Source organism: Typopeltis vanoorti, chromosome 4, assembly GCF_054136105.1.
Source record: "Typopeltis vanoorti isolate ZY-2024b chromosome 4, IOZ_Tvanoo_1.0, whole genome shotgun sequence".
Classification (NCBI taxonomy): Eukaryota; Metazoa; Arthropoda; class Arachnida; order Uropygi; family Thelyphonidae; genus Typopeltis; species Typopeltis vanoorti.
This window is the reverse complement of record NC_143552.1, coordinates 30,942,515-30,969,790: the sequence shown is the minus strand read 5'-3', so window position 1 is coordinate 30,969,790 and position 27,276 is coordinate 30,942,515. Positions and strand designations below refer to the sequence as shown.

The 27,276-nt window shown below is 35.0% G+C and overlaps 1 protein-coding gene across 1 annotated transcript in view; it reads right to left on the bottom strand.

The window, feature by feature from the left end:
- Positions 1-27,276, bottom strand: part of LOC150107198 (protein Skeletor, isoforms B/C-like) — a 62,488-nt gene that overhangs the window by 13,396 nt on the left and 21,816 nt on the right. Inside the window, exons 4-9 of the mRNA XM_090391681.1 lie at positions 23,342-23,507; positions 7,729-7,801; positions 5,393-5,588; positions 4,372-4,471; positions 617-756; positions 189-315 (exon numbers count right to left, since the gene is read on the bottom strand). Of these exons, the coding sequence (XP_090247807.1) occupies positions 189-315; positions 617-756; positions 4,372-4,471; positions 5,393-5,588; positions 7,729-7,801; positions 23,342-23,507 (802 nt within the window). The remainder of the gene's footprint in view (positions 1-188; positions 316-616; positions 757-4,371; positions 4,472-5,392; positions 5,589-7,728; positions 7,802-23,341; positions 23,508-27,276) is intronic.

The window sequence follows — 27,276 nt, the reverse complement described above, 5'->3', positions numbered from 1 at the left end:
TCTGAACTACTGCACTCAGAGTTGTAAATTGAATAACATTTCCAGATTTTAGTTTAAAACACTGCGCAATTAATAACAACCCCATTCAAAATTCACTTTGTGATAGTTTCTTTGATTTCCTTTGTTCTATTCAATAGCCCCCCCCCCTTCGCATTCAGACTAAACGAAAAAAAAAACAACTGAAATACCTCCTAATTGGGGACGTCTGAAAGTGACGGTGGTGAAGCCGTTGACCATTGCAGAGCTCAGCGTAGTTACATTGTCTTCAGCTCCGGAGTGTTTTCTATCTGGACAGCTTCCACGGTTAGCCACGCACTAAAAAAATAAAATAAAATATTGTGTTATAAACAAACTTTCTGCAGCTCATAAGAATAGAATTATATTTCAATAAATGGATTAATTCATATTTTATTACGAAATACTCTGTTTGGTGAAAATTGAACTGTATTCTTGGGAAGCTTTAATAGAAAGTAAATGTTTATCGGAAATATAGGGGTGGCAAGCAATCAGACGCCGTTTAGCGAGGACTGGTACTAAGGCTTGGTTATAAACTCATGTGCAACAGGCATTTTAAAATATTAAAAGGCATACACGTTATGGTCAAATCTGTATTTACCTGTTCTTTACTTTCCAAGAAATAATCCTCTGCTTTCCCAATTCCACTGTCGTCCATCCACACCACAATTGCATCTGCGTTGTCCATGACAGATTTTTGGTCATCTTTGCTAAGACCAAAAGCCATATACTCTCCATTCTCTGCAAAGCACAAATAAAGAAATCATTAGCCGTAGAATGATAAAAACGCCGTAGATCAAGATAACTTCATTATTTACCAGAAAGGGTTTGTTGTGAATTTGATCGTTGAATGGAACAACAGAAGAGTATTATCATCATCGCGAACCTGGGCGCAGAGTCCGTAGGTGTCTGATGCCATGTTGACTATACCGTCCCAGTGACGTCTGTTCATTGTAGCATGAACTAATTCTTGAAGAATTCCCACACCAGTCTTTAATATCATCGTCCCACTCACGATGAGGACGACCTCCAACATTTATTCCGCTCATTAGGCCAAACACCAATAACTAACTTTCTGTCACTTGATATTCTACAAATACGTCCAAAGAGTTTTAATTTTCTTTGTATGATTTTTTGAAACAGTCTCTTTTAGTTGCTTCCTACTGTACTCTTCTTCATTTCTTATCTTCTGAGTCCATCCAAATCATAAAATTTCACGATAACACTTTCTTTCAAAAGCCAGCATTCAGACGAGTATGTTCTTTAAATGACGAAAGACAGCTCGGAGGATATATGGACGACAAAAATCATAGGCATGTTCAAACTACTGTTATGTAATATATTGCTTCAAAATAATACATGTCGGTGGAAATTTTAGTTCCTAATAGGCTATAAATGCAGAATTTATGAACAAATTGCACAGGTAAGTGACATAACTTTCATATTAATATTACAACTACAATTATGAATGCAAGAAATTAACATAAATTGGGTTGTATATTGGCCGAAGGATTTAAATAACTGATACTAAATAAAAAAAACACCAAAAAGTTTCGCCAACTTAGATCTCTGGCTTGGTCAGAGTGTATAAAAGAACTTAAACTGTTCGTGAAGGAATTAACCGAATTTTTTTTTTTTTTTTTTTTTTTTTTTTTTTACACATATAGAAGAACGCGTACATCAAACGCAGGGAGCGTATTATGATATCAACTGTTGCTATGCAGGAACGTTCTGTAATTAGCTGCGAAATTTAACTCTGGCGTGCTTAATGATCTTGTGAGGGTCTTCCAAATATCAGCTAGAATTAAACCTTGATTTCTATTGAACGGATGACTGCTATAGCTTCTTTTGTTTCGGGAGCGGAAATCTTCTAAATAGGGCATGAAGCTTTTGTCCAATTCGATGGTATGGTTTGTCCTCGAGAAATGAAGGGCTACCCCACAGTTGTCTTCTCTGTTGTTGACATCTCCTACGTGTTCTCTTTTTTCTTATTTCCAAACTTCTTGAGGTCTGACCAATGTAATTTAATCCACACGAACAGGGGATGTTATAGACATCGGCATATTTGAAGAAGGTATAACTGTCTTTCGGAGAACTCAAAAAATGGCGGATAGTCTTTAAAGGTTTAATAAGTATGTTTACTCGTATTTCATGTGGCTTGTTTGAGGAGTGTAGCAATCGTTTTAGAAACTGTCCCAGCATAAGGAATGGCAATGGTGCATTTGTAACGTGTTTCCTCAGATTATTGTTGTGGGGGGGGGGGTCGCAGAAAAGTCATATGGATCAGTTTGTTTGGATAACGATTGTCTATCATGGTTTTTGATATATGTGATAATTCATCTTTGGGATCTTTTTCTTCTGTTGTGATGCGAGTGGCCCTGTTTTTGAGCATGTGTACGATGCTCAGTTTTTGAGAAATGTGGTGCGAAGATGTGAAGTGCAAATTTCGACGTGTGTTGGTTGGTAAGATCACGGACGTACTTTCTGACGCATCTACCTATTGTGCATTAGATTCAGACCCCAGAAGAAAAAATCATAACGAAACAAACAACTTGTTACATAATGTGGACAGTTGGCCAACAGGCCTAAAAAGAAGATTAAAGTCGTTTCATCCACTAATGCGGCGACTATATGGCTCTCCCAAAGTGCACAAAAATGGAATACCTCTACGCCCTATAGTGGATGGAATTAATTTCCCCACATACTTATTATCGAAACACCTCGCCAGTCTCCTAAAGGCACACATCCGTAATTCGGATACCTACAAAAAGAATTCACAACATTTCGTTGATAAATTGAAGAACATCTCGATCTCGGAAACACATTGTTGCCAGCCTGGATGTAGTATCTTTGTTTACAAATCTTCCAGTAGAAGTAATAATTAGCATTTTGAGCAACCTTTTCGCCTCAAGATATTGCTTCTCGTTTCCATCATTGCCTAAAATCTATTTTTTTTCTTATGGAATGGAACGATTTACGAACAATTAACAGGCCTCTCAATGGGAAGCCCCCTTGTGCAGATCTTTTTATGGAGAAACTGGAAAATGACATTCTGACTCAATTAGACCTTAAACCCATAGTGTGGTGGAGGTACGCGAATGACATCTTTATCGTATGGAAAAACACAGAAAAAGATCTTTTTTGATTTTCTAACCAAGATTAACTCCTTCCATCACAAAATAAAGTTCACCTTGAAATGGACAAACAATGGTCATTCTGGATACCTTAATTAAAAAAGAAATGGATGGACATATCAGCCTTGCAGTCTATCGCAAACCAACCCACACTGGTCGATATTTACACTTCTCATCTTCGCACCACATTTCTCAAAAATAGGGCCATCATAACAGAAGAAAAGATCTCAAAGATGAATTATCACATATATCAAAAACCCTGATAGACAATGGTTATCCAAACAAACTGATCCATATGACTTTTCTGCGACCCCCCCCACAACAATAATCTGAGGAAACACGTTACAAATCCACCATTGCTATTCCTTATGCTGGGACAGTTTCTAAAACAATTGCTACACTCCTCAAACAAGCCACATGAAATACGAGTAAACATACTTATTGTTTCTAAAACAATTGCTACACTCCTCAAACAAGCCACATGAAATACGAGTAAACATACTTATTAAACCTTTAAAGACTATCCGCCATTTTTGAAATCTCCGAAAGGCCTTCTTAAAATACGCCGGTGTCTATAACATTCCTTGTTCATGTGGATTAAATTACATTGGCCAGACTTCAAGAAGTTTGGAAATAAGAAAAAAGGAACACGTCGGAAATGTAAATAACAACAACAGAGAAGACAACTCTGGGTTATCCCTTCATTTCTCGAGGACAAACCATACCATCGAATTGGACAAAAGCTTCATGCCCTATTTAGAAGATTTCCGCTCCCGAAACAAAGGAAGCTATAGCAATCATCCGTTCTAAACGCAACCTCAATAGAAATCAAGGTTTAATTCTAGCTGATATTTGGAAGACCCTCATAAGATCATTAAGCATGCCAGAGTTAAATTTCGCAGCTAATTACAGAACGTTCCTGCCTAGCAACAGTTGATATCATATACGCTTCCTGCGTTTGATGTACGCGTTCTTCTGTATTTGTAAAAAATAGTTGTATTCGGTTCATTTCCTCACGAAAAGTTTAAGTTGTTTTAAGTCTCTTTTTATACACCCTGAAGAAGTTGGCGAAATTTGTTTGTTTTTTTTTTTTGCTTAGTATCAATTATTAAAATCCTTCGACCAATATACAATCCAGTTTATGTTAATTTCTTGCATTTATTAGATGGTCGAAAATGATATAGCGTCGTTACAATTATGAATATTTGATCTCCATTCTTACCTATTTTTCCAACTAGCTGCATGATGATATTTTCTCCATCGATGACCCATCTGATCTCCAAGCCTATATCATCATGAAGAACCTCGCAATTCAACTTATTCTGCAATAAGAAGCACAAAAACAACAGTTAATAGAGATTTAAATGAACTGTATGTTAGAAATATTGCTATCAAGAAGCTAGAAGAATCTTCTAAATGAGATTCTTTTAATAGGAATCACAATACAGCATATTAAATATTAAAAATATAAACTATAAAGAGAGTTTTTTTTTCTTTCCTTGCAGTATAATCGGAACTCCCACCAATACTAAACTATACAAATGAAGAAACGAGTAGGGACCATTCATTGTTCTTTCATTAACCTGCTTTTACACAATACTTGGCTAATTGGTTATTATGGAAGGACAGAAAAAAGCGTTGTGAGTGACGCGCAGTATCACGCATGGAATGATCAGCAGTGCTTATAGACTTGTAAGACCCATGACTTGCCAAATGTCATCGGTTTTCTGAACCATAATTTTAGGGTTAAGTCCTATTCTAAATATATTTTTAATATTAACTGCGTGTATTCTCCTGGTTGCGGTACAGAAAACCCTTCCACTTATAAGACTGACTCACTTTGAGTTGAAAGGCTCTTCGCGTCTAAAGGGGATTAGGTCTTAGTGGTAGATGAATTTAAATCGCGTGGAGTTTCAACACCACCGCTTATTTTCGAGGATGAAGTGCATGAATAAGTTTTACGTTTAGTTTCGTAATGGATACTTTGATTATTTTGAATCTACCATGCTCATAGTAGTAGCATGATAAGTAAACTATGGATCCTGGGTGTGACCAGACTATAAAAAAAATCCTGACAATAAGAATCATTACAACATTATCTTTTCGATTAATGGTTTGGTGTTTGTGTAATGGAATCCCAAAGACGAACAATACGCATTTCTGTTATGCAAGTTTCTGAAGCAATGCGGTGAAGATCAGTAAAACAACACTCAATACAGAATCTAAAGGGTCTATTGAATTACCTCTTTTTCTTTTTCTTTCACTATCAAATGGACTGCTGATGGCGGAACTCTGATGTCTTGGGGAATGCGCACGTGCCCAAAGTCCACACTATATTCCTCGCACCAAACCCCCAACCAATCAAAGTCGTAAATAGTTTTGTCGTCTGGGAGAGAGATGATCACCGTTTTTCCGACGTATCTCTTCAACGGAGCGTAGCTGCGAAGAAAAGAAACCAACTTGTCATCCAGATGGAATTTTCATAACTCTAGAAAAAAATCATTAAACATACAAATATAAAGCGCTGTTTAAAAAACGTATTCCTTTGCAGGCTTTATAGCATTATGTCGGAAATAAAAGATAGTAATGGGTTAAGCTTACATCTATTACGACGCTGAAAAATATCTTCTATTAATCTGACTAAAATTACGAATCCTACTAGAAACACTGGTTTCTAGAATAAGCAGTAAAAGCTAAGAAACAAATTCGTTATAACGCAATTTCAATTTTTATTTGATAGTGATTGAGGAGCGAGATCGTTCCGAAATTACTTAACTGAACGGTTGCAATGAATTTTATACCTGAATGGTCTTGAGAGCATTCAGATACCTCCGAGAGCAAAAGTATTGCTGTTTGACTATCACAATGGTTTGTATATATGAAGGCCAATTCGATATTTTTACGTGTTCTTTCTTGCTGTCCCTATTCTAAAACGATTTCACTCCATTTCGTTCTAATGAATAAAAGGGCAGCAGCAGGATAGCTGAAATACATGAAAATGGTCAATACAAGTGGGATTTATATTACATCCTGAAACATTTCACAGACGGAGGGAATCAAGTAGGAAAAACTTGAACATCAAACTTCAATGAGTCCAAACACCTATACGATACATTTTTGTATCGTATATACTGCCTGATTGACGGAAACAGACTACCAAACAAAATTCTGTAGGTCCCTAAATCGGATTTCGAAAATCAGTACGGAATGTCCACATGGTGCTTTAAGGGTGTACGTAAAAAAGCTATCAATTACAAACTATTCCCAAACTAGCTTTAGCAGCTAAAGACTGCTATAGATTCGATTCTAGTTGCGGACTACAGGAACCTTTTTTTAGGCCATTCATCATCCCAGTCGGTCGATATTTTTAATCTAGAAGTTCAAATCAACTGTCAACTCACTATTTTAGACACAATATATACTTGTTACAGTTAGGGCTACAGGCACCTTTATTCCATAATTTCACCTCTAAAGCCCTTGTTTCATTGATATTTTCAAGTGCATTTCAGGAGAGATCCGCTGCCATTCGATCTTTAAATCATTAATTAGGGAGATGGAGCTCGAGGACCTCCATCTCCTCCGTTTGGGAATAATAGGAGTTAAAAGTTTAAGAAATTTGGACAGGGAGGGGGAGAGAGAGAGAGAAAAAAAAAATGTACTGCATTTACCTAATAGCCTAAACAAATTAGCGCGAGGCGTCGAATATGTCCAAAGTTGACGATATAATTTGGCTGATGACAATATACTCTATCCTTCTTCTTCATTCGATAAATTTTGCATTCTTAAATAAATCAAGCTAAATCTTTAAAATTAAATACGAAATGCCAAATTGGAGTTTGAAGTATCTGTACTTTTTTCATGTTTCTGTATAGATGAGTTATACCATTTTCCCTACGGGTTACACCTTCCAGCTGTTCAAAAATAAACGTCCGATTTCTTCAAGCTCAGTAATCACTTGCCCACACCGTGATGTATATTTTTACCGATTGATCATATGCAAAAATTACCAAGGTGGCACTGCAGTTCATTTTCACTCATGTTTCTGTATAGATGAGTATAGGTGAGACATTGACCAGAAAATGGGCAATGTCTTATAATCAGGCTTGTCATTGGAGTACTGTAACGTCCTAAAGAAAGCTCCACTTTACATTTTGCAATTGGATTACCAAGAGTTTATCTCTTCCAAGTTTTAGGCCAATGCTGGTTTAATCATTTCGTTATCTCACCATATATTAAGTGGCCTTTATCCACTGAGTAATTCTTCCGAATTATATGGACACATTCGGTGGTGATCACAGAGTCCAACGTGAACCAGACACATCTGGGACATGAGGTGGACATTATAATTAGAGAACGTCTAACATGGCTCTCATGATTAGTGGAATTCTCTAGAAGGGAGAATGGAGCAGAGAAAGTCATTGAAACATTTATGAAAAATGACAAGATAACATGTCATTATTCTCTGAATAATGAAACGTTTTCTTAAATCGGCACATTTCCTGTGCATTTGGTAGGATAAGCGTATATTGCTAAGAATTTTTATTGCATAACTATCTCTTAAAAGAACTTCGCTACTTACCTTCCGTTCTCGTCAGCTAAGCGCAGTCCTTTGCCGTTTTGACGTGCTCCACTCGAGACCCACCAATACGCCGCTGAATAAAAGAAATTAAGCACAAGTTACAGAAATAACTCTTAAGCTATTAAATGTTTTATGTTTCTTGAAATAAAACGGTAAGACGAGCTTGCTCATTCAGTTTTTAAGTACATTAATTGCTTTTAGGACATTTTCATTAAATTTTATTCCTGTCAGTTTCTCTTCATGCACAGCAATAGTTTTCATTTTACACTCATCCAAAACACTCATTTTAGAAGTATTCTAATGCTACTGCTCGGTAAAGTACACGAGAGGCATAGATCCTGCATGACTGGAGAAGCGTGAATGATGCCCTCTTACACTTATGCATGATCTGGAATTAAGATGGAAATGTAGTTGGACACCTCCATCTGTTTTGCACTTTAATATTTATTTTTGAACTTCCAACTTATATTCGTATCAGCTCATGGACATAATCTGCATCACATACGTATATCCTTCTCGGCTCAAGATTCGAATCATTACTTACAGTGATGCTTATTTGCTAGTTAGCTGTTGCACCACGTGAGAGTGGAGGGAAATCTACTCTAATGTTCAGCTATAATGACATTGACGTAGGAAAATTTCTACTTTAGCGAAAAAATAGATTCGAATTTCCAAACTGCATTCACTTAATTAAATTCTTTTACATTCAGCATCTGAATATTATTTAAAGTTACTTTATGTATGCACACTATGACATTAATCACCCAATTTAAGAATATTCTAACCAACACTTCGTAACAATTGGGATAATCACAATAAAATTTCAAAGAGCGACCGATCCACCTGACCTCCCAAGTGTTACTTGCATCGAATCAAAAAAGCATGTTGCAATAAAAAAAACTATTAAAAAAAGGAAAAGTAGCTATAAAAAAGACTCATTAACATTTAAATTAGTCACCTAGCTTATATGATGCACTTCATCCCATAATAAAACTATAACTAGGAAAGGAGCAAGTGATCCTCCTAGAATCATGAACGTCTCTGTTCATGAAGAGACAGAAATCGCACTTAATACGATTCAAAGTTTATGAGGTAATGATTAAAACCAAGGCGGAATATCTTCTACATTTCATAAAGAAAATCAACAGAAGCTGAATTCTTTCGGCATTTTGTTTACTTTCTGATATTTTATATCAAGGAAGGAAGGATTCTTATTAAATGAAAACTCGAAAAGGGATGTTTTTATTAGTATGCTCTTCAGTACCATTTCTGCAACTGAGTCTTTGTGACATCAGGTTTTCCACAAGCGTTATTATAATCATTTCGCCGGCATTTCGCACCCACTTTCTTGCCAGTGTTACCAACAGAAATAATTCTTGCAAATTAACTTAATTTTAAAAACTCGTGGAATTATATTTGAACATTTAAACGTAAATTAACCCTAGTTATTTTGGACGCATTGCGAGTTTTGGAAAATAAAATGTATCTTCTCTCACAAACGCATAGATGAAATTGAAATTAAGTTGCCTCGATTATACTTGTAAAAGATTTGTGATAAAATTATCACTGGATATTTTGTCATTTTTTTTTCAACTACAGGAGTTCCAACTTAGTTTTATCCATTAATTGTTTGAAATTCCTGCTGAAGCATCTAAAAGATATGAAAGCCAGTGCACTATGTATCTTATTCGTATATGTTCTTCGGGCCTGTTTCATACGGGTATAGGAAATCTTTCCTATACCCGTATGATTTAACTGTGAATGCTTTGTTTCATCCCAATAATTATACCTATGGATATCTGCTTAGAAGGCCACTGAATTTACTGAATAGTATCTATCACTCACGACAAAATAACTCATTCCAGCTTATACAAATAGATGGTTTGTATCTATTTGTATAAGTAAAAATGCGCACTGTGTTCATTTTTTTTCTTTTTGCTAAAAAAAACAAGATCACACGTAGCTCTTAAAATACGTTTACTAAACCATTCATAAACGTTTTTGACTAATTATTTCACACTTGGAGAGCGTCATCTGTCAAACGGTTCCCTTTGTTGGATCTGTGACCTGCAATATTTGAATCAATTCTCGGATGAGTAGTCAATCGTACACATTATTATGGGGGGGGGGGATACACTCTCCTGTACCTTCTCTAACGTTTCAAACCTTGCATTCACAACTCTAAATAGGCTTTACTATTTTATACAAAAAGGACTTGTTACATTTGTGTCGACTTGCAAAGTTTCATGAAAAAATGAATTCTTCATCCTTCACAGTTATACTAAATTCATCATTATCCAAACAGTATGGCATCCAAACACTGGATTTCTGGTAACGCGTTTGGACATTATTTTTTGACCGATCGAATCTCAACTTCTTCCAGGAAATATTTAAAAAAAACTTAAAATTCAGTAAGAGAATATTGTGATATATCGTCTAAACGTACTAATGAAACAACAGTATTTTTATTAAGATTTTAATGAAGTAAATAGAATTATTAATACGAGCTAAAAATACTCCGCAATCATTATGGGATTGTCATAATGATTAAATGAATTACTAAAAAAACTGAAGTTTTGTTAGGAATATATTCTTCAATGAATCTATCAAAGTCCGTTTTTGAAGACATCGTAACTTATTTATTTTGGAAATATACTACAGTATAAAAGCCAGGTAAAAATCCATAATTTAAAACAGAAAGCTCTGAAGTAGATGCTTTGCTATTCATCTTACATTGATAGGATAGGGCGGCTTATGTACAAAGCTAGAGATATGAAAGTCGATATATGAAATTGTGCGTTATCTGCGAAATTGAGAACTCCAATGCGATTATAGTTTGAAAAGGTTAGAAGCATTTTCCTGTATGTTGATCTAATGGAAGTAAGATGGTAAGGGGGATTGTTGATTTTTAAAGCTTTTTTTGCTCTGTTCAAACCAAATTACTCCTTTCGTGCTTTAATAATTACAGTAAACAAATGAAGATGGGATGAAAACAGGAGATGAGTAATCCCAGTAAGAGAGGCTTTAGAAATTGCTTAACTCAATCCCTTAAATGGAAAAAAAATCTATTTGCAAATCATGTGGTGAAAAAAAGTGTTATTTATCATACATGCAATTCAGACATGAAGAGTTTTGAAATAGTTCGACTAGAGCCTTGGAACAGTAGATTTGTGACTAGAATAAGGAATTTTCTGAGAATAACTTGGTTCAGATAAATTAAAAAAAAAAGATTTGTTGTCACCTAGAAGAAATTCCTCACTTGAAGACCTCCTGTAATATATTGCATTTATCAGATGAGATTTAAATACAGTCTCACTACTCTGGCTGCCTTTCGTGATGGCTATTTCTATCCCAAAGTTCTGAAATATTCACTAATCTTCTGGCCATTCTTACATCGATAGTTCATCAGGAAACTATTTAGTCACGTGTCATCAAGCGTTTCAACAAAATTATTCCAAAAATGCTATTCATTTTTGGAATAATTTTAGAAGAGCTTTTTTTTTTTTTTTTTTTTTTTTAGAGTTAACTGAGGATTAGTTGTTGATTAGGTGATGCTCTTTATTTGGATTAGGAGCAATTTGTTATCAATCATACGAATAGTTTTCCAGATGCCATACCGTTTTCAAGATAGTTATGGCAATAGCTGAATTTTTCTTTGGAATGATTTAAATTTCCAAAGTCGACTCTTGAAATAACTGTGGTTCAGATCCGTTTGTGATACCAATCTCAGTGACTTTCTTTTACCACTGATATAAAGCATGACGCTTGTTGTTTGAAAGAAGTTCGTTAAAAATATTTTCTTGAACGAGTTTTTTTTTTTTTTTGTAAGTTTTAGGATCGTGTTAGACTACTACTGGATATTGAATTGCTTTGACAGTTGTGTCAATGTATTCGTTAAGCGGATGGTTTCTGTGTTGAAGGAAATGCTAGTTTGGGAGGGAAGAATCGATTTGCGACGGATTAAACTAGGTTCGATTGAAAAAAAATCCAGAAAATATTCATCCTCGTAGAATCTTAACCTACATCTTTCCAACGAAAGAGCATTTGTGCTACCTTTACATGCTAAGAATTTTTATTTCTAGAGATTGCTCCGAAAATCACCTGCACATGGGCGTTAGTATTAGGATTGTCTCAATTTTCGTCTGGACAGAAAGTCCAAAATTTCTGAGCATGCGAATTTTCTCTGTTTACAAGTCATTTGCGTGAGAACCTGTTTACCTTCACTAGAAATAATAATTTGAATCTTATTTTACTAAACACTTGATATTTTCCAACTACTGAAATTCAACTTATTTTCAAGGAGCTTGCTTTCAAATGAAACAAGACTTATCTTGTTTTCATATCGAAAGTAGAATGTCTGTCTCGGGAGATCTCATGGAAATTTTTCTGTAAAGAGAAAGAATTCAGGCTGGAAGCAAAACTTTCTCAGACTCTATTTATGATTAATATAAGAATCGCATGTGCTATATTGGCGAGCTTTGGCTAACTGAAATCAACTGACTGATGCATGAATGCTTTGATTATTATAGAAAAAAATTACTACATCAAACTGCACGTTATTTGGATTTCAAAACATGCATGTACGGGTATTCACTAGCCGGGGAGAAGGAAGTAAACACAAATTAGCACAGTGCAAAACAGTAAGAAAGCATGTCTACTAAAGAATTATTAACGTTCAATGCGTTATCAGTAACTGAAGCATTCGGTCATTTCCAAAATATTTTGTGGGTGGTAAATTTGTAGCCTTTTAGAGCTCTTTTACTTTTTTTTTTATGTATTTATTTAGGTTTGTGATTTTTTATCGAAGTTTGGCTCGTAACTTTTATTTGAAGTATGCATATGCACACTTCTCACATATGCTGCAATCACTATGTCTCGTGTACTTGAATGCTTTAAAAGTACAGACATTTATTATGATTAATCACAGAGTCAATATTAATGAGGTTTTTTATACAAAAGTATGTGACTTAATGGAGTACAGTAGCCTTTTTTTTTTGACCCATTACTTCCAATTGTTATACCAGTGTCTTGTTGAAATCCTTTAAATTTCAACTCCGCCTCTCTCTCCACCAAAGAAGATAAATAAATGCTTATAATAAAAGCTCTGTTTAAATCTTCTTTGGTGGCATAAACACAGTGACGTAAAACCCTGAAATTCGAGGTGACAGATTTTATTTTTTCATTTGTCCAGGCACTGGGCCTGAACAGGAGAGTGTGGTGCAGAACAAATGAAATTGCGTAAGGAAGAGAAACAGGTTATCCAAGACTGAACTAAATAAAGACATTCTAAAAGAAATTATTAAGCACTAGTAATGAAAGCAGTATAAAAATGCACATAGGAAGATCACGTTGCGGTCTACTCAAGAAGAATACCGAGCAAGATAATAAGTAGACGAAAAGGAAGACCAGCATAACTTCCAGACAGAAACAATCCATGTGTCCTAAATCTGTAAAGAGAAGTGGGGAGGATATCGTGAAAACTGAATATAGACCAAATGCCCTTTGACTGAAAACCTGTAAGGCGAAAGAAGCGATGTTACGTATGCCAATGACCCTCTTCACCACTTAATTGTTACGCACCGTTAATATCGACTACAGAAGTATTCAACTGCGTGTTGTCAGAGTTCAACACCCGTGACATCGCATGCGCTACCTGTGGGGCATCATTCTAGTTCCGTGCCTCACTTTCTGAGGGGTTTGTTCTAAGCGACAGAAAACAGGTGATCACACGCCAGAGAAAGTAACATTTTGTGTCATGGAATGTTCATAGAAAGGGGAAAAATCTATTAAAATAGATGGATGGGATTTTACTCATGTTTATTTAAGATCTAAAAATTGGTAATTCTGTTATTTTTTTTTTATTCCACTGGATGATCACAAAGCCGGAATTGCGAATTCGAGGAAAAGTGATTATACACAACCAGCACTGCAAATCCGCAATAATACTACTTACAGAGGATGTTATACATACACGAACACACAACACTTGATTCAATACTCAACTTAAACGTCTTCTTTAGTGCCTCATACACGAGGGACTAACGATGCGCCCATCCAATCTTGTCTATTCCATCATTCGAGAACTCTTTTAGTGCTAAGATGATTCAAACTTAAAGATCTTCTTGAGCCATGTCTTAAACATTGATCTATTCAGTATTCTCAAATGTTATGAAGATACTCTAGCAAATTTATTTCAATGCTATCAAAACACAATCCTGTTTTATTTCAAGAAAGAAATATCTTGCTTTACACTTGCCTGATTTTTGATATTTCGATAACTAGTCAAGATCATTTTCTTCCTTTTGGTTTGTCTTTTACATTCAACTTTTCCAACAGAAACACATGGCATCTGTAACTTCCTCATCCTCCATAAAACTTGGTATTGTTTTTTCGTCAAAATCACTACATATCCGCAGTCCGCATATCCTTAGAATTCTGTTCTCACATTTAGCATTGTGCGCCCAAAATCTTCAAGAGTAGTTTATTATATCCAGAAGACAGAAAGCCACTTAACAGATTACTTCACTCACTCTCTCTCTCTCCACCGAATCAGCTGCCACAATTTCTTCGTTTCTTCGTTTTCCTCTAACCATATAAGATGAGCAGCTACCAATCAACATCCAAACACATACTTCTGCTCAAGCTTTATTGAACTTCATCTTCTTTCATTCCATCTACCTCTATCCTTTAGAACCGTCTTCCACCTACCGTTTTTCTCAACGAATACAACCACGAACTCTTCAACAAATATTTGCAGATTACTTCATTTTCTTTAACCACTTACTCGAATATATGGCAAAATTCCGTTGTAGGATTTGAGTTCTCTTGTGTGGAGTTGATATCAAGTCAGAAATGTTTCCTAGACATATAGCGTGTTTGATTTTCGCATTACTCCAACGCAGTTATGCATATGAAGTGGTTTTACGACTGATTGGATTTTCTGGTTTTAGTTTCAGGTTTTGAAAGATGATCCTAAATATGAGATATGATGACCTCAATAAACTGAAGGCTTTACACAACTCCGAGTTATTTCTAAATAATCACTCACTGTGCAACGAATATTTTGTGGCAGAAATTTTTCTCATGCTTTTTTTGTAATTTTTAGAAACAAAGTTCAGTGTTTGAACTTTTAATGGACTGAATAGCTTATTTCTTTCATTTCATGAATAGCCGTAGCATGCACAGAGCGCCGGAAGTAGTAGCAAACATTTTTAACCTTCCACCCAAATAACATAGACGATCAGATTTTTTATGCAAAAGCTATCTTTTGTTTAGTAGAGAAAGGTAACAAATGCAACATTTAGAACTGATTTTATAAATTTGTTTTTTAGTGACTGATCAACTAAAACATATTGCATTGCGGGGAACACAAGAAGATAGTTGAAAGTATTACAAATAGGAGAAGGCTTTCACATTAAGACATGCGCAGAAAGCATTTTTAAAACAGGAATATTCTTAAAATATTTCTCAGCAGTCCAAAAAAAATAATTCAACTGATGATTCAAAATTTAAACAATATTGGACAACGTTCTTTCTCCATTTTAATAAATTGGAAAGTACTTCCTTTCGAAATTTCTCCTCATAATCTTCAAATCGAAAGTTCTGTTCCTGTGTGCCTTTGGGTCCTTCAGAATTAAATGTAGAAAAATAAGTGGAGTCTGTCACCAAGAACAAGTTCGAAACTTAACATTTGAGTCTCCAAGCTCATCTGGAGTGTCGGTGCTGATACTCTCAATGCATTCATTTCCAAAATTGTCTCAAACCGGTTTTGAGATTAGTGGGGGGGGGGAGTTACTGTATCTCAACTGTACTTATATTATGCTGATTATTGTTTTGATATAACAGTGCTGAAGTGGGACTGTACCAATCGTTCAGTCTGCAATCTTATAATAGTGCCTTAGTTGAAAGGATGACGAGATATGGCATTTGATTGGAAAAGGATCTGACTCGATTCGCATTGCCGATGTGAAGAATATTCTTCTAAATTGCGAAAGACGAGTTAGTTTGATATGAAGATCACAGTACGTTTCCCTGATACAAACAGACAAACTGCCCTGAAAGCGTGCAGCGAATGTTACCCATAAACATGGGAGTACAATTGGCCTCCTGTAAGAGGTTTCAGCGTAGAATGATTGTTAAGGGCAGTCTGAAGCATTAGAAACTAAAATTTCACTTTAGATGCTAAGAAAAATACTTGGAACCCAGTCGCAGGGAGATGAGAATCTGGATTTCAAAGCCTTGGAACATCGGTATCTTTAAATAGGAAGGTATCTGGCAAGTGAATCCAACAATACCATCGAGACTTATATAAATGATTCTGTGAAGTATATTCAACTAGTATCAGAACTACAGGAGAGTGAAATAAGCACTTGCTCGCATTTTATCTCCCGGAACATCTTTAGTGAATCAAGAACGAAGTATTTTTGCTCTGGTATTGTGGAGATTTCCGTTTGGTTTTAGCTTCAATTAATACGGGATTTTTTTAAGACAGAACATTTCTTCTGGGAAAAAAAATCTCGATATCCCCAAAACATGGGAGAATCAGTTTCTTTATGTAAATACAAAAAAAAAAAGCATTTCATCGCCGAGAACTGGTTCATCAGTGTAAGGGAGGGCGTTTTAAAAATGAGTTATTTCACCTGCTTGTTGTATAAACAAATAGCAGCTCTTTAAGCTAGAACTGAAAACTTCTCAGTAAATACTAAGTTCGATTTGCAGAAGAGGTGAGTACTTTCCTATCACGTATCAGATGGTGATGGTAGTAGTAGTAGTGGGGGCCACGTGTTGACCAAAATATTTCTCTAATAGCATGTCGCTTCTCAGTCACTCACCTTTCACAAAAACACTTTCCCAACGAAAAACTGGTTAAGCAATATTCATACTGTTAAACAAAAGTAGTATTAAAATATTATATACTAAAAACTTAATTCATTTTTTCCCAAAAAAAATTAATCCTAAGTAACCTGACAGTATAACTATCATCTTTGCATTTACAGCCATCGAAATCCAATCTGCCCATGATCATGAAGGACCGCTTTACGGTTGTGAGCAGATTGGATTTTGAGGATCAAACGGTGGCACCAACTTAATGTTTCATTTTCAAATAATGTTTCAAGTCTTTGGTCCTTTGTCATTACCATAGAACTTGAGACTCCAATCTCCCATATTATCAAATTTATATTTTATCATATTTGTTTATCTCCCGCAAAAAGATTTCACATCGGAGCATTTTAGTACCACACGCGGGTTAAGAACCAAACAGTACTTTTTTCGAGTCACCTTCACCTCAGGCTTCTTCACGTGATGATATCACATGAGTTGAAAATTATATACCAACTGAAGACGCACACTCTCTCTCTCTCACACACACACATACACACAGAAGCGATATAAAATGTAAAGTAAATAAACACGAGGAATTTAAAATCTCAGAATCCTTAAAAATTGTCTTTCAATTTTCCTGACTCGGTTGCTTCTTATTTCTGATAAAACCTCAAATTCATACAAATTACACATTCTTTCTCTCTTTCCTGTTTTGTGTTAGCTGAAATATAATAATGGACTACGCATGTAGTCTTTGCAAATCGGGTCCACACTTACCTTGAGAAGCTGTAGAACTTTTTTTAAAATATCTTTAAAATAAACTGTAGAGTTTTCAGCAACATTTGAAGCATGTCGACTTGGCGAGGAAGGTCACTAAGCTGGTTCCAAATATTTTTCTTCGGTTCACATGGAAGCTGCTTTCTACTTTCTGATAGTTCCTACATGCAGTATGAACACAATTACAGATAAACATCGCGATTTGTGTTACTCACGTGCCATGCCCGACTGCGTACAAATTGCTGCACGCTACAATTTGGTAATGTGTGAGGGGGGAGAAGGGAAGCGACTGGTTTGTGATATTCTCCACTCTAAATTATCCAGTTAGAAAATCTAAAAAGGGGCGTCATGGTGGAAAGTATTTAATGAATTCAAGGTGTGTGTGCAAATTAGTAACATGTGGTTGAATTCAATGAAATGTTATTCTTTTTGGAATATAAATATTGATTACGCGTAAAGGTTACGTCAAAGAATTATAAAACTATAATGGCACCGATATTCTTATCTATTGTACTTAAATATTGCCACTATTCAAATACGTACAGTATTTGAATTTGATACGATTCATACCAACAAAGAATGATACCATTACTATCGAAATGAGTTTTAGAAATTATGTGAAATACGTACAGTTATATGCGTATTTCACCTATTAAATAATGCTATTACCAAATTTTAAAGACGTATGGTAGTTTTGTTTCAAAATGAGTTTCTATAAACACAATACATCTTCACCGTATGTTTTTAATAAATGAGGGAACTTAAGGAAATTGTTGTCGAAAATATCTGAAATTGCAAACTGCAGATTCCAATCCCATTCAAAAGGATATTCATGTTTTATGGATATATCGATCGAGAACAAACTACTCTTCGCCATATCCTAACTTCAGTTTACTCGTCGTCAGCTCCTTAGTTTTTCGTAATTGCCTGAAAACCAATTATTCGGGTAAGCTAATAGCAAAACAGAATGGCGAAGTTTTCGAAAAGAATTTTTTTTTTAAATATTAATTTTGAAAATCAAAGTTATGGGAACGGTGGTCGAACGCTGTTTTTATTCGCCTTGATATGACTCATAAAATATCAGATTCATGTATAAGAATAAGTAATCGAAATTAACGCATTCAAATAAGATGTAAGAGACCTCTTCAAAATGAATCACATTTAAAAATGTAACAGTACTTTTAAATGTGCACTGGAATTTCAACGTACACTTTAATTACATCCTACCGTCTTGTCTAAAAAGTCTGAAATTTCTTTAAATACTTGTTCCTCTGATTTAATTCCGTGCAGTTAACGTTGCACAAAAATGAGACTATCCACGAATGATGGGATACTGTATATGCTTTGCCTAATGCAAAACTTAGTTAATGGTTTCATAAATTCAGCAAGGTATTTTAAATTCAGAGCGATATTTACACGTTTATTCTTCGGGAATTAGTCTGTGGTTTGTGTTCCAAAAGCATTAGGAGAATTATATGCAAATATACAAATCCTAATAAAAAGAAACACGATGTTTCATGTGTCTTTAAAATGCCAGAAATAATGAAAAACCAAAGTTATTCACATAATTATTCAGCTATAAAATGAAATATGAATAGAATATTACTAGAACCATACACATCACGATTGCTACTTTCTACTTTTGTTTAACGATATTCATTTAGAATCGTTTATCGCGCCCTCTGCCACAATTTAGATTACGAGAGAAGCTGGAAAATATGAAATAAAATTCAGATATTAAGGAAAGGAAGCAACGCCTTGATTCCTCACAGAGTACTAGCATCTTGAGAATGAGAGATCTACATAAAATCGAAGTTTGATGCGCATCAAATTAATTTAGATTAAATTATTATTTCACTATCAAACAAGTGTGCAAAAAAAAGTAATTAAACGAACTCATCTTTCACAATGAATTGAGCTCCGTCGCAAGGTGCACGTGACATTTTCTGAAGGAGGCAGTAATCTATTAAATGACTCCTAGAGGGAAACAAAAGGTCTCCTATAACTGTTTAATGAAAAGGAGACACTTCTTATACTCTATTTGAAAGAAACAGTATCTGCCGGACAGAAAAAACGTATTGTAAAGTTGGACCTATTTGGCTATAATATAATGGCTCAGTGTGACGGCCATACTTCGATGTTAAATTTTAAAAAAAAATAAAGGAAAATACTTCTTGAACTTATTAATATACCAGAAGAACCGAATGAATTTATTGAGAAGCACAATAGTCCAAGGTTTGCAAAAACAAGAACACTGAGCTTTAGAATCACGCAAAGAGATTCGTCTGGAGGATAAAACTGTGTTAGATGCACAGAAATACACCGGAAGTTCATTCTATTGTTTACAATAGTTCATCTGATTCACTCTACCATGACCGAATGATGATCATTAAAACTGTCGTTATGGCTGGTCGCCCGCAGATGCTCTAGGGCAATTGATGCGGTTGAAGGAGCTTGACCCAGGAGTATTCGGAAGTATGATGTTTTACCAAAGTACATTACTTGGTAACAGAGATTAGAATATTAAGGGTAATTTGATTAACTAAACAGCCAACATACTGGCAAGATAATTACTAAGAAGCTCTTCATTGTAAGATATAATTTCTTCAAAAACACACCACTTTAACTCTCCGCATGAACAGATATACAGGGCTAGATTGTTTAAAGTTGCGGCCAAAACAATTAATACTATGTGGCCAAGGTATTATGTTTTTTAAATGCGTGCGTTTTTCTGGCTGGTTGGCTTGCTTTGCAATATAATAAAACCAAGTTTCCTGGAGGGAAAATCCTGTAACCTCCATATAAGATCAGCTAACTCATCTTCAGTTGAAAACTGTTATAAATGGATCTACTCAGTAGACGAAATTCAGTTCTTTCCACAGGGCATCAATACTACTAGCTATGCCACGTAAGCTCCTTAGAATATGCAGAATTTGATCATGTCAATCACATCACCCGGATGTAACGAATAAATGCAGGTTACAAAAAAAAAATCTAGAATCCTTTGTATATTCTTAGGAGTCGTTCCTTCCACTGATCACCACATCTTAAGTTGAAATGTCTTCGGTTAAAAACATAATGTTACACAACTACACATTAAAAATTGATATTACAGAAACCTGCCGGAAATACTTTCCGGCAGGTTTCATTACAAAGGCCAGATTCTTGAATAATTCGTGAATTTCGAATTATTATTAACAAATAGCGTTTCTAAGCACAGCCATGTTACAAACCTACAACAAAGCATAATAAAAAAACTGAAACGAATATTTCTTCGCAATACTTGATTATTATTGAATTACATAAAAATTATGAAATTTGACATTGCTGAGCTCTAGCGAGATATGCTTGCGTGGATAACTGTCGTTGCTGCTTTGATTTTTATGAAATCTTGTACTCATGTTAATTAACACTACTAACTACGCAGTTTGATTGATATTGAAATCGAAATGTCAGGGAAAAAATAGTTAGAAATTAATAGTAGTTAGAGGGAGTTTTTTATTAAATTTTTTAGAAATTAAATCAATAACTCTCGCTCACAGTATTTAGATGTGTAGTTTAATAGCAGAGAACTTTTAGTTCAGTTTTTCCCATCTTAGAAATCAATCTTAAAATCAAAATAAATGTTATTGTAATTAAAACATGGCTAATGTTATTAAGAAAAGTAGCCGTCTTACTTTGAAAATCAATTCTTACATTATCGTTTATTAGGTCTATTAGCGATAAAACGCCGGCACGAGACTATTCACCCTCAGATCTTATCTTCGATTTACTAGCGATGGCTAATATCCTCCGTGGAGACAAAATGAATCCAACGTCATGACAAGTACGTTAAGAAGACGCAAACTGCGTGTGTTCTTCTGGTTAATTTGTAGGAAGAGAATCCGGAGTTTCCGAGAATAAATACCTTTCTTCCTCTACGCGACCAGTTAACGTCTGGTTCAGAAATATCGACATTGGTTCTGGTATTGTGCATTCAATGATGTAGCTGGACAGTGGCTTCTTGTCATATTTGGAAATTCGTGTGTTGCTACTGTTCGTTGCATTTGTGATACCTGACATGTAATTGAATTAACTGGTTTCAGTCAATTGAAAGCAATGAATAAAATTTAACTAGCACCATTGGGTGTGTGGGGTCACGCAATAAGACTTGTAAGAGGTTCCTAGTGGTTCGCCGTTTGATAAACGAACACTTGTCAATAGTGAACAGAAACAGCCATCCTTTAATCACTGGAAATGAATAATTTGTAATTGAAATGCATACTTTAGTGAGAGAAAGACAGTCGCAAGTTTTGCAGCGTCTTCAGTAGACAGTGTGTTGGAACTTGCCACAAAAGTAGATATCGGATAATGATAACTCCAATATGACTACTCCCGTGCACTAAGCCTGACTTCACTTTGACTTCAAATTTTCAACTAAAGACAGAATGCTATTAGGACGATACATTTTGTTCATCTGTTCTGTTTTGTCTCAACAGAATGTTAAAAAGCCAAAGAGTTGATGTTGTGCGATAACTTTAAGAGGAATAATCTGAAAAATTGTCTGCCAAACATTTCAGTAAATAAATTTCGGCTTTTATCTCATCCGGAATGAGTTGTTTTAGATCACCATAAATGTTGAGCATATTTATAAATTTAATAAAGCTGAGCTTGTTAATGGTTATGTAATATCACAATGTAACCATCGGTTCATATTTTACAGGATACACATATGTCTAAAGAAGAGTTTGCACTCATAACTGTCATTCAAAGGCATTTCTTTAACAATAATTTCAGCCCAAGTAATCATTTTTCGAAATGATAATTACTCTTGTATTGTTAGTTGAGGTTTGCCATAAGAATGATTTTAAAATTAAGAAAATGGTCGTTCAATTCGATTTAGATTCTTTAGCACGAATGTCATCTACGGATATATAGATGCACAGCTGGCGTAATATTCAGCAGAGTGGAGGAATTTGAACTAAAATTTGAATTCTTATAATGAAATTTATAAAAGTGTATACAAGTATACTATGTATATAAAAAAGCGGTTTTTTTTTTGAATTACTATAATGATATGATAGGGAAAATGCACTACTCTATAAATTCTCTTAAAGGAAAGTAATTGAAATGCTTAAAATAATGATTATTAAGTTCTAAACCTTAACTTCTCTCAAACTGCATGATTTTTCAATTCATTGACTTGACTAATTAAATGACAAATTGCATTAGCGTTATGAAACAATAGTGCTCAATGCCATGCATGGACACAGTTGACGAAACATGGTATGGCTTTCTCCAGTCTACAAAAAAGAGCCAGAAATCAAAGCCTGTTATAATTGAGGGGGGGGGGGGGATTATTAAAGATAAAACTTTTGTAACCACAATTTTGTCAGCAAAATGACTACTCATTTAATATCTGTACTAATATTTCGCTTCACTTTCAATTCAGTTGAGTGTTGCTTAAGACGAAGACTTTTACCTGTTTAAATGAAGACGCGAAAAGAAACTTTAGTCAATTGCAATGCATAAATTAACTGAATTACCACGATTTTACATTTTTCCCTATTGAAAGAAATACCCCTATCTCGAGACTCCTGCGAATCTCTTGAGATAATTCTGATAGAATCAAAATTCTAATATAACTTATGGATTATTATCTTAATTCTATTATAATTATTTTCTTAAAATATACAATGAATACATTGCATGAAAGCAGTCTAAAAGACAGTGTATAATTCATTACACCGTTTATTACAGTGTAATAAATTACACTAAATGGCATTCTCTAAATATATGAATTCTTTAAAATGATTTTAAATGCTTGCACTTGTATAATTAAAAGAATGTTAATTCTGATTTAAGTGTGCGTATGTATAAGGGGAATATTTTAAAGCAAGGAAATGGCAGCTATGTCTCCAAAGAATATATCATTTGCATGAAAATATTCCTCCCACCACAGCATTCCAATGTCCTCTGTTTGGCTAATTATCATATCGTCTTGTAGGTCTAGTAATAACTCTGCGAGGTTTACCGGGTCCTTGTCCATCGTAATTAAATCCTGGCACAACAAACGTCTGCGAGTCCACTACGGCCACTGACCCCGAACGCACTCCGTGCTGAAGGGTGGAGATTTTTCCAATTTCAGTTGACTCAGGAATTTGAAGGTTTGCTGGGAAGATGATATCTCCAAAGTTAGCCTGCATGAAAGAGAAATGAGTCATGAATAAATCACATCAATTTTCCTTTAAGTGAGGTATCTATGAAGAATAACTTATTTCTTTCAGAATAAATGCAAAATAAATCCCCTAACGCATTTTATTCCCACCTGTGACAGGAGGAACTCTTAGCCTTAACTTTTTGGAAATCTGTGGCCAACAAGTCTCCATTTTTAATTGTCGACGGTAGTATAACGAAAGAAAAGATGGTCAGTCCCATCTTGTATTCCTAAGTCTTAACAAGTGTAATTTGTCAGAGATAGTGTGTATTCCAGGTCGGTTTTTCTGAGCTATGGGATTAAAAGGAAAAACAAAACCATGCAACCAGGTGAAAAAACGACCTAACAAGTTCCTTCGGCGATTAGAATCGAATCTAAAGAAAAACAGTCCTCTTTGTGACAGCCTAATCCTATAAAAGAGTCACCATCGAGCTACACAGATCATTTTCCTGTTTCATATTTTATTTTCCTTTCTTCAATTAATTTTTAAGATTCATTATGAAGTGTGTATGCAATCTGTTCATATTAAGATGAAATTGTAATAACTCATAACAATCTGAGAAACTATTGAGTTAGCTGATGGGCAGATAATATTTGACAAAAGAGAAAATATAAGAGAAGGCAAGTGGCCAGTGAAGTGCCGTAGAGCTTTGCGTTTTGACGGACAGGAAATAGAAGTGTAAAGAACAACACATTCCAAAAGTGGCAAAAATAAGTTAGGGGGACCTTCTTTATTAGACATTGGCAGGGTCATGTCCGGAAGACTGTACGCAAAAATTTGAGTGCCTAGGTTTCTTGGAGAATAGCAAGTAGCTGGAAGGATTCTGAAGTGAGGGAGCAAGACTGGTTTGCAGAATGCTCTTTATGAGGAAAGTAGATTTGTTGGTTGTAATCTTATCATATGAACAACTTTACAAAATTTAGTTGAAACGCTGCAAAGATAGGATATTATAAAATAAGTTACTCTAGAGTTTTAGAGAGTAGATACTGAAGAAATGTTGCTGTGTGTATATATATATATATATATATATATATATATATATATATATATATATATATATATATATAGCAAAACAAGAAAGAAAAAATAGTGTGTGTCGCGTTCACGACTGGAAGTTGTAAGAATGTCGTTAGTGTGGGCTTCCCACAGTGATTCTTCATATCCCGTAAAAGTTTTTGTTTGTAAAAAAATTCATAATAATTTAATTAAATAATAAAATTTGATCTAAATAAATACATTAAAATTTCTATGAGATGTGCATTATTCTTTCGATTTATTTTTTATACAGGGTGTCCCAAAATTCACGCAAGAAGTAATTTTGATAGAAAACACAGGTTTTTAATTAAAAATTGTAATTTCTTATTGATTTATAAAGTATACAGTATAGGGTTATGCATGGAATAGCATATCGGGTAAATGGCCTCCACTGCTTTGCTGGCACATACGCACTATTTTGTCGAATTTTTCCATGACCGTTTTGCATAAATGTGACTGAATTTCGTTGATACAGCGCTCAATTTCCTCCTTCAAGGCGTGGGTGGTCGTGGGCTTGTTGGCATAAACCTTAGACTTCAAAAAACCCCAAAGAAAAAAGTCCAACGGCGTTAGATCACATGATCTGGGCGACCAATTCTGATCACCAAAACGGGAAATTACACGACCAGGAAATGACTCGTGCAGTAATTGATTTGTTACGCTGTAGAGAGCTTCTCGAAATGCCCAATTCAAGACCACGGTGCCGAATTGATGTTCCTGGACTCTCAGCAACACTCTCACGAACTGCTTCGATGTTTTCTGTTGAAGGACGGCCAGAGTGTTTAAGATCACTAAGTGATCCAGTTTCCTTGAATTTTCTAATTATCTTTTCACAGTTGATGAAGTTAAATCACTATTCCGACCGTATTTTGTACGAAAATTGCGAGCTGTAGCTGCCAAACCTTCATTATTTTTAAAATATTGCTCAACAATGAAAATACGTTGTTCTTTCGTGTAGCGCTCCATTTTTAATAACCCTGAACTGTCAGCTGTCACGCTGTCTTTTTTTTCTCGTTGGCAACACTTTAAGGCACAAATGGCGCTAAATTTAAATCTTGCGTGAATTTTGGGACACCCTTTATATGTGTATTGGTGTAAGTTATGTTATCGTAATGATTTCAATTTATTTTCTCTATTATAAATTCGTTTCGCAAATTATTATGCCCAATCTGATTGCAAATATGAAACTCAAAACTTAATAACACAGAAGTACACCATGAGATTTAAAAAACATGCTGGTGAACAACTCATCATCAGCGAAGAACTAACCAGTTTTGATATAAACACCGAATAATTTCCGTTAGTCAGTTATAATCAGATCCAGTTATCAGTAGATATCTATATAATGAAGACACTTTCTTATTCTTCTAGCAACTCAGAAAGCTTGAATTCCTTCAGGTGTGCCTATTTTTCTAAACTCAAACTGTCATTGTAACGTTACAAAGAATGGTATTTAACATACGCACATGTCCTTAAAAGCAAAGAAATGCATTTAACAGAAACAAAAACAGTAAACAAAACTTTTGAATTTTATTTCCTGCAAGTGTTTCTCTATAAATTATAATAATCCGTCGCTGACAATGGCGAGGTAACTTTAGCTCATCCTGCATTTTGAGATATTTTTGGTGAAAGACTTACTAACATATTATATTTGCAAGAGAGAAACCTATCCCCTCCCCCTTTGATTTCTTCACTTCCCAGCTTTGGGTGGTTGTATGAAGTTTTATTTTCCCCCCTCCCCCCAAATTATGCCTAAAAGAGAAAGGAGTTAATCACCGGTAAGGAATTGAAAATGGAAATAAGGGACTTATAAAGTCCCTTATTTCCATTTTCAACACTATCTAGGAAGAGTTGAATCTTTATAAGGGCTTTTTAAGTGGATATGAATTAACCACTTAATTATGCCAGGGATGTCCCTCTTCACAAAACTCGGATTTCTCATTCGGCAAATGAGCCAGAAGAACAGACGCAGTTATCGGACGGATACATTATCTCCAGCCATAATTATAAATAAATATAAAATGAATCCGCTAACGCCTTTTATTCCCATTAGGAGTATTTGAAGCTGCTTTAGTCCTATAAGTATGGAAACTGAGGGACAGTCGATCACCACTGTTAGCTAATCAGAGATAGCTTAGTTGGCCCAAGACTGTCACTAACTTTTGCCATCTCCACATGAGATTGGCTGACTCATCTTCAGCTGAAAACTCGCATAAGGATTCTTGTCAAGAAGAGAATCGATTTTGAGCATCGCAGCCTTCCAATTCGAAGGCTGCGATTCCCCGATCTTCTGCCAACTGCGCTACAGTCTTTTTTACTGTTACTTAACTTTAGATTTTTTATGACTGTAATAGTACTATTAACTGTAGAATATGTTAGTCACAGATATCCAAATATATGTCTGTAATATCCCAACAGAATATAACAGACCGAATCAAAGAATGAAATTTCCATCTACATAAATCCAGCACTGTAATTATTTATTGGAAGATTTAGAGGAAGAAACGTTACAGTAACATTATGAAATTATATGAAATATTTTAATAAGCCACATTGAGATTTTTTCTCATATTGCCTTTAAAAGTACAATAACTACATTTTTCTTTCTTAGTCGAACTTTTATTTTGCAAATCAGTTACAGCTCTGCACGATTAATTAATGCTAAGGTGCAGGAACTAGAGACATCTTACACTCGCAACATATAAGACAGCGTTAT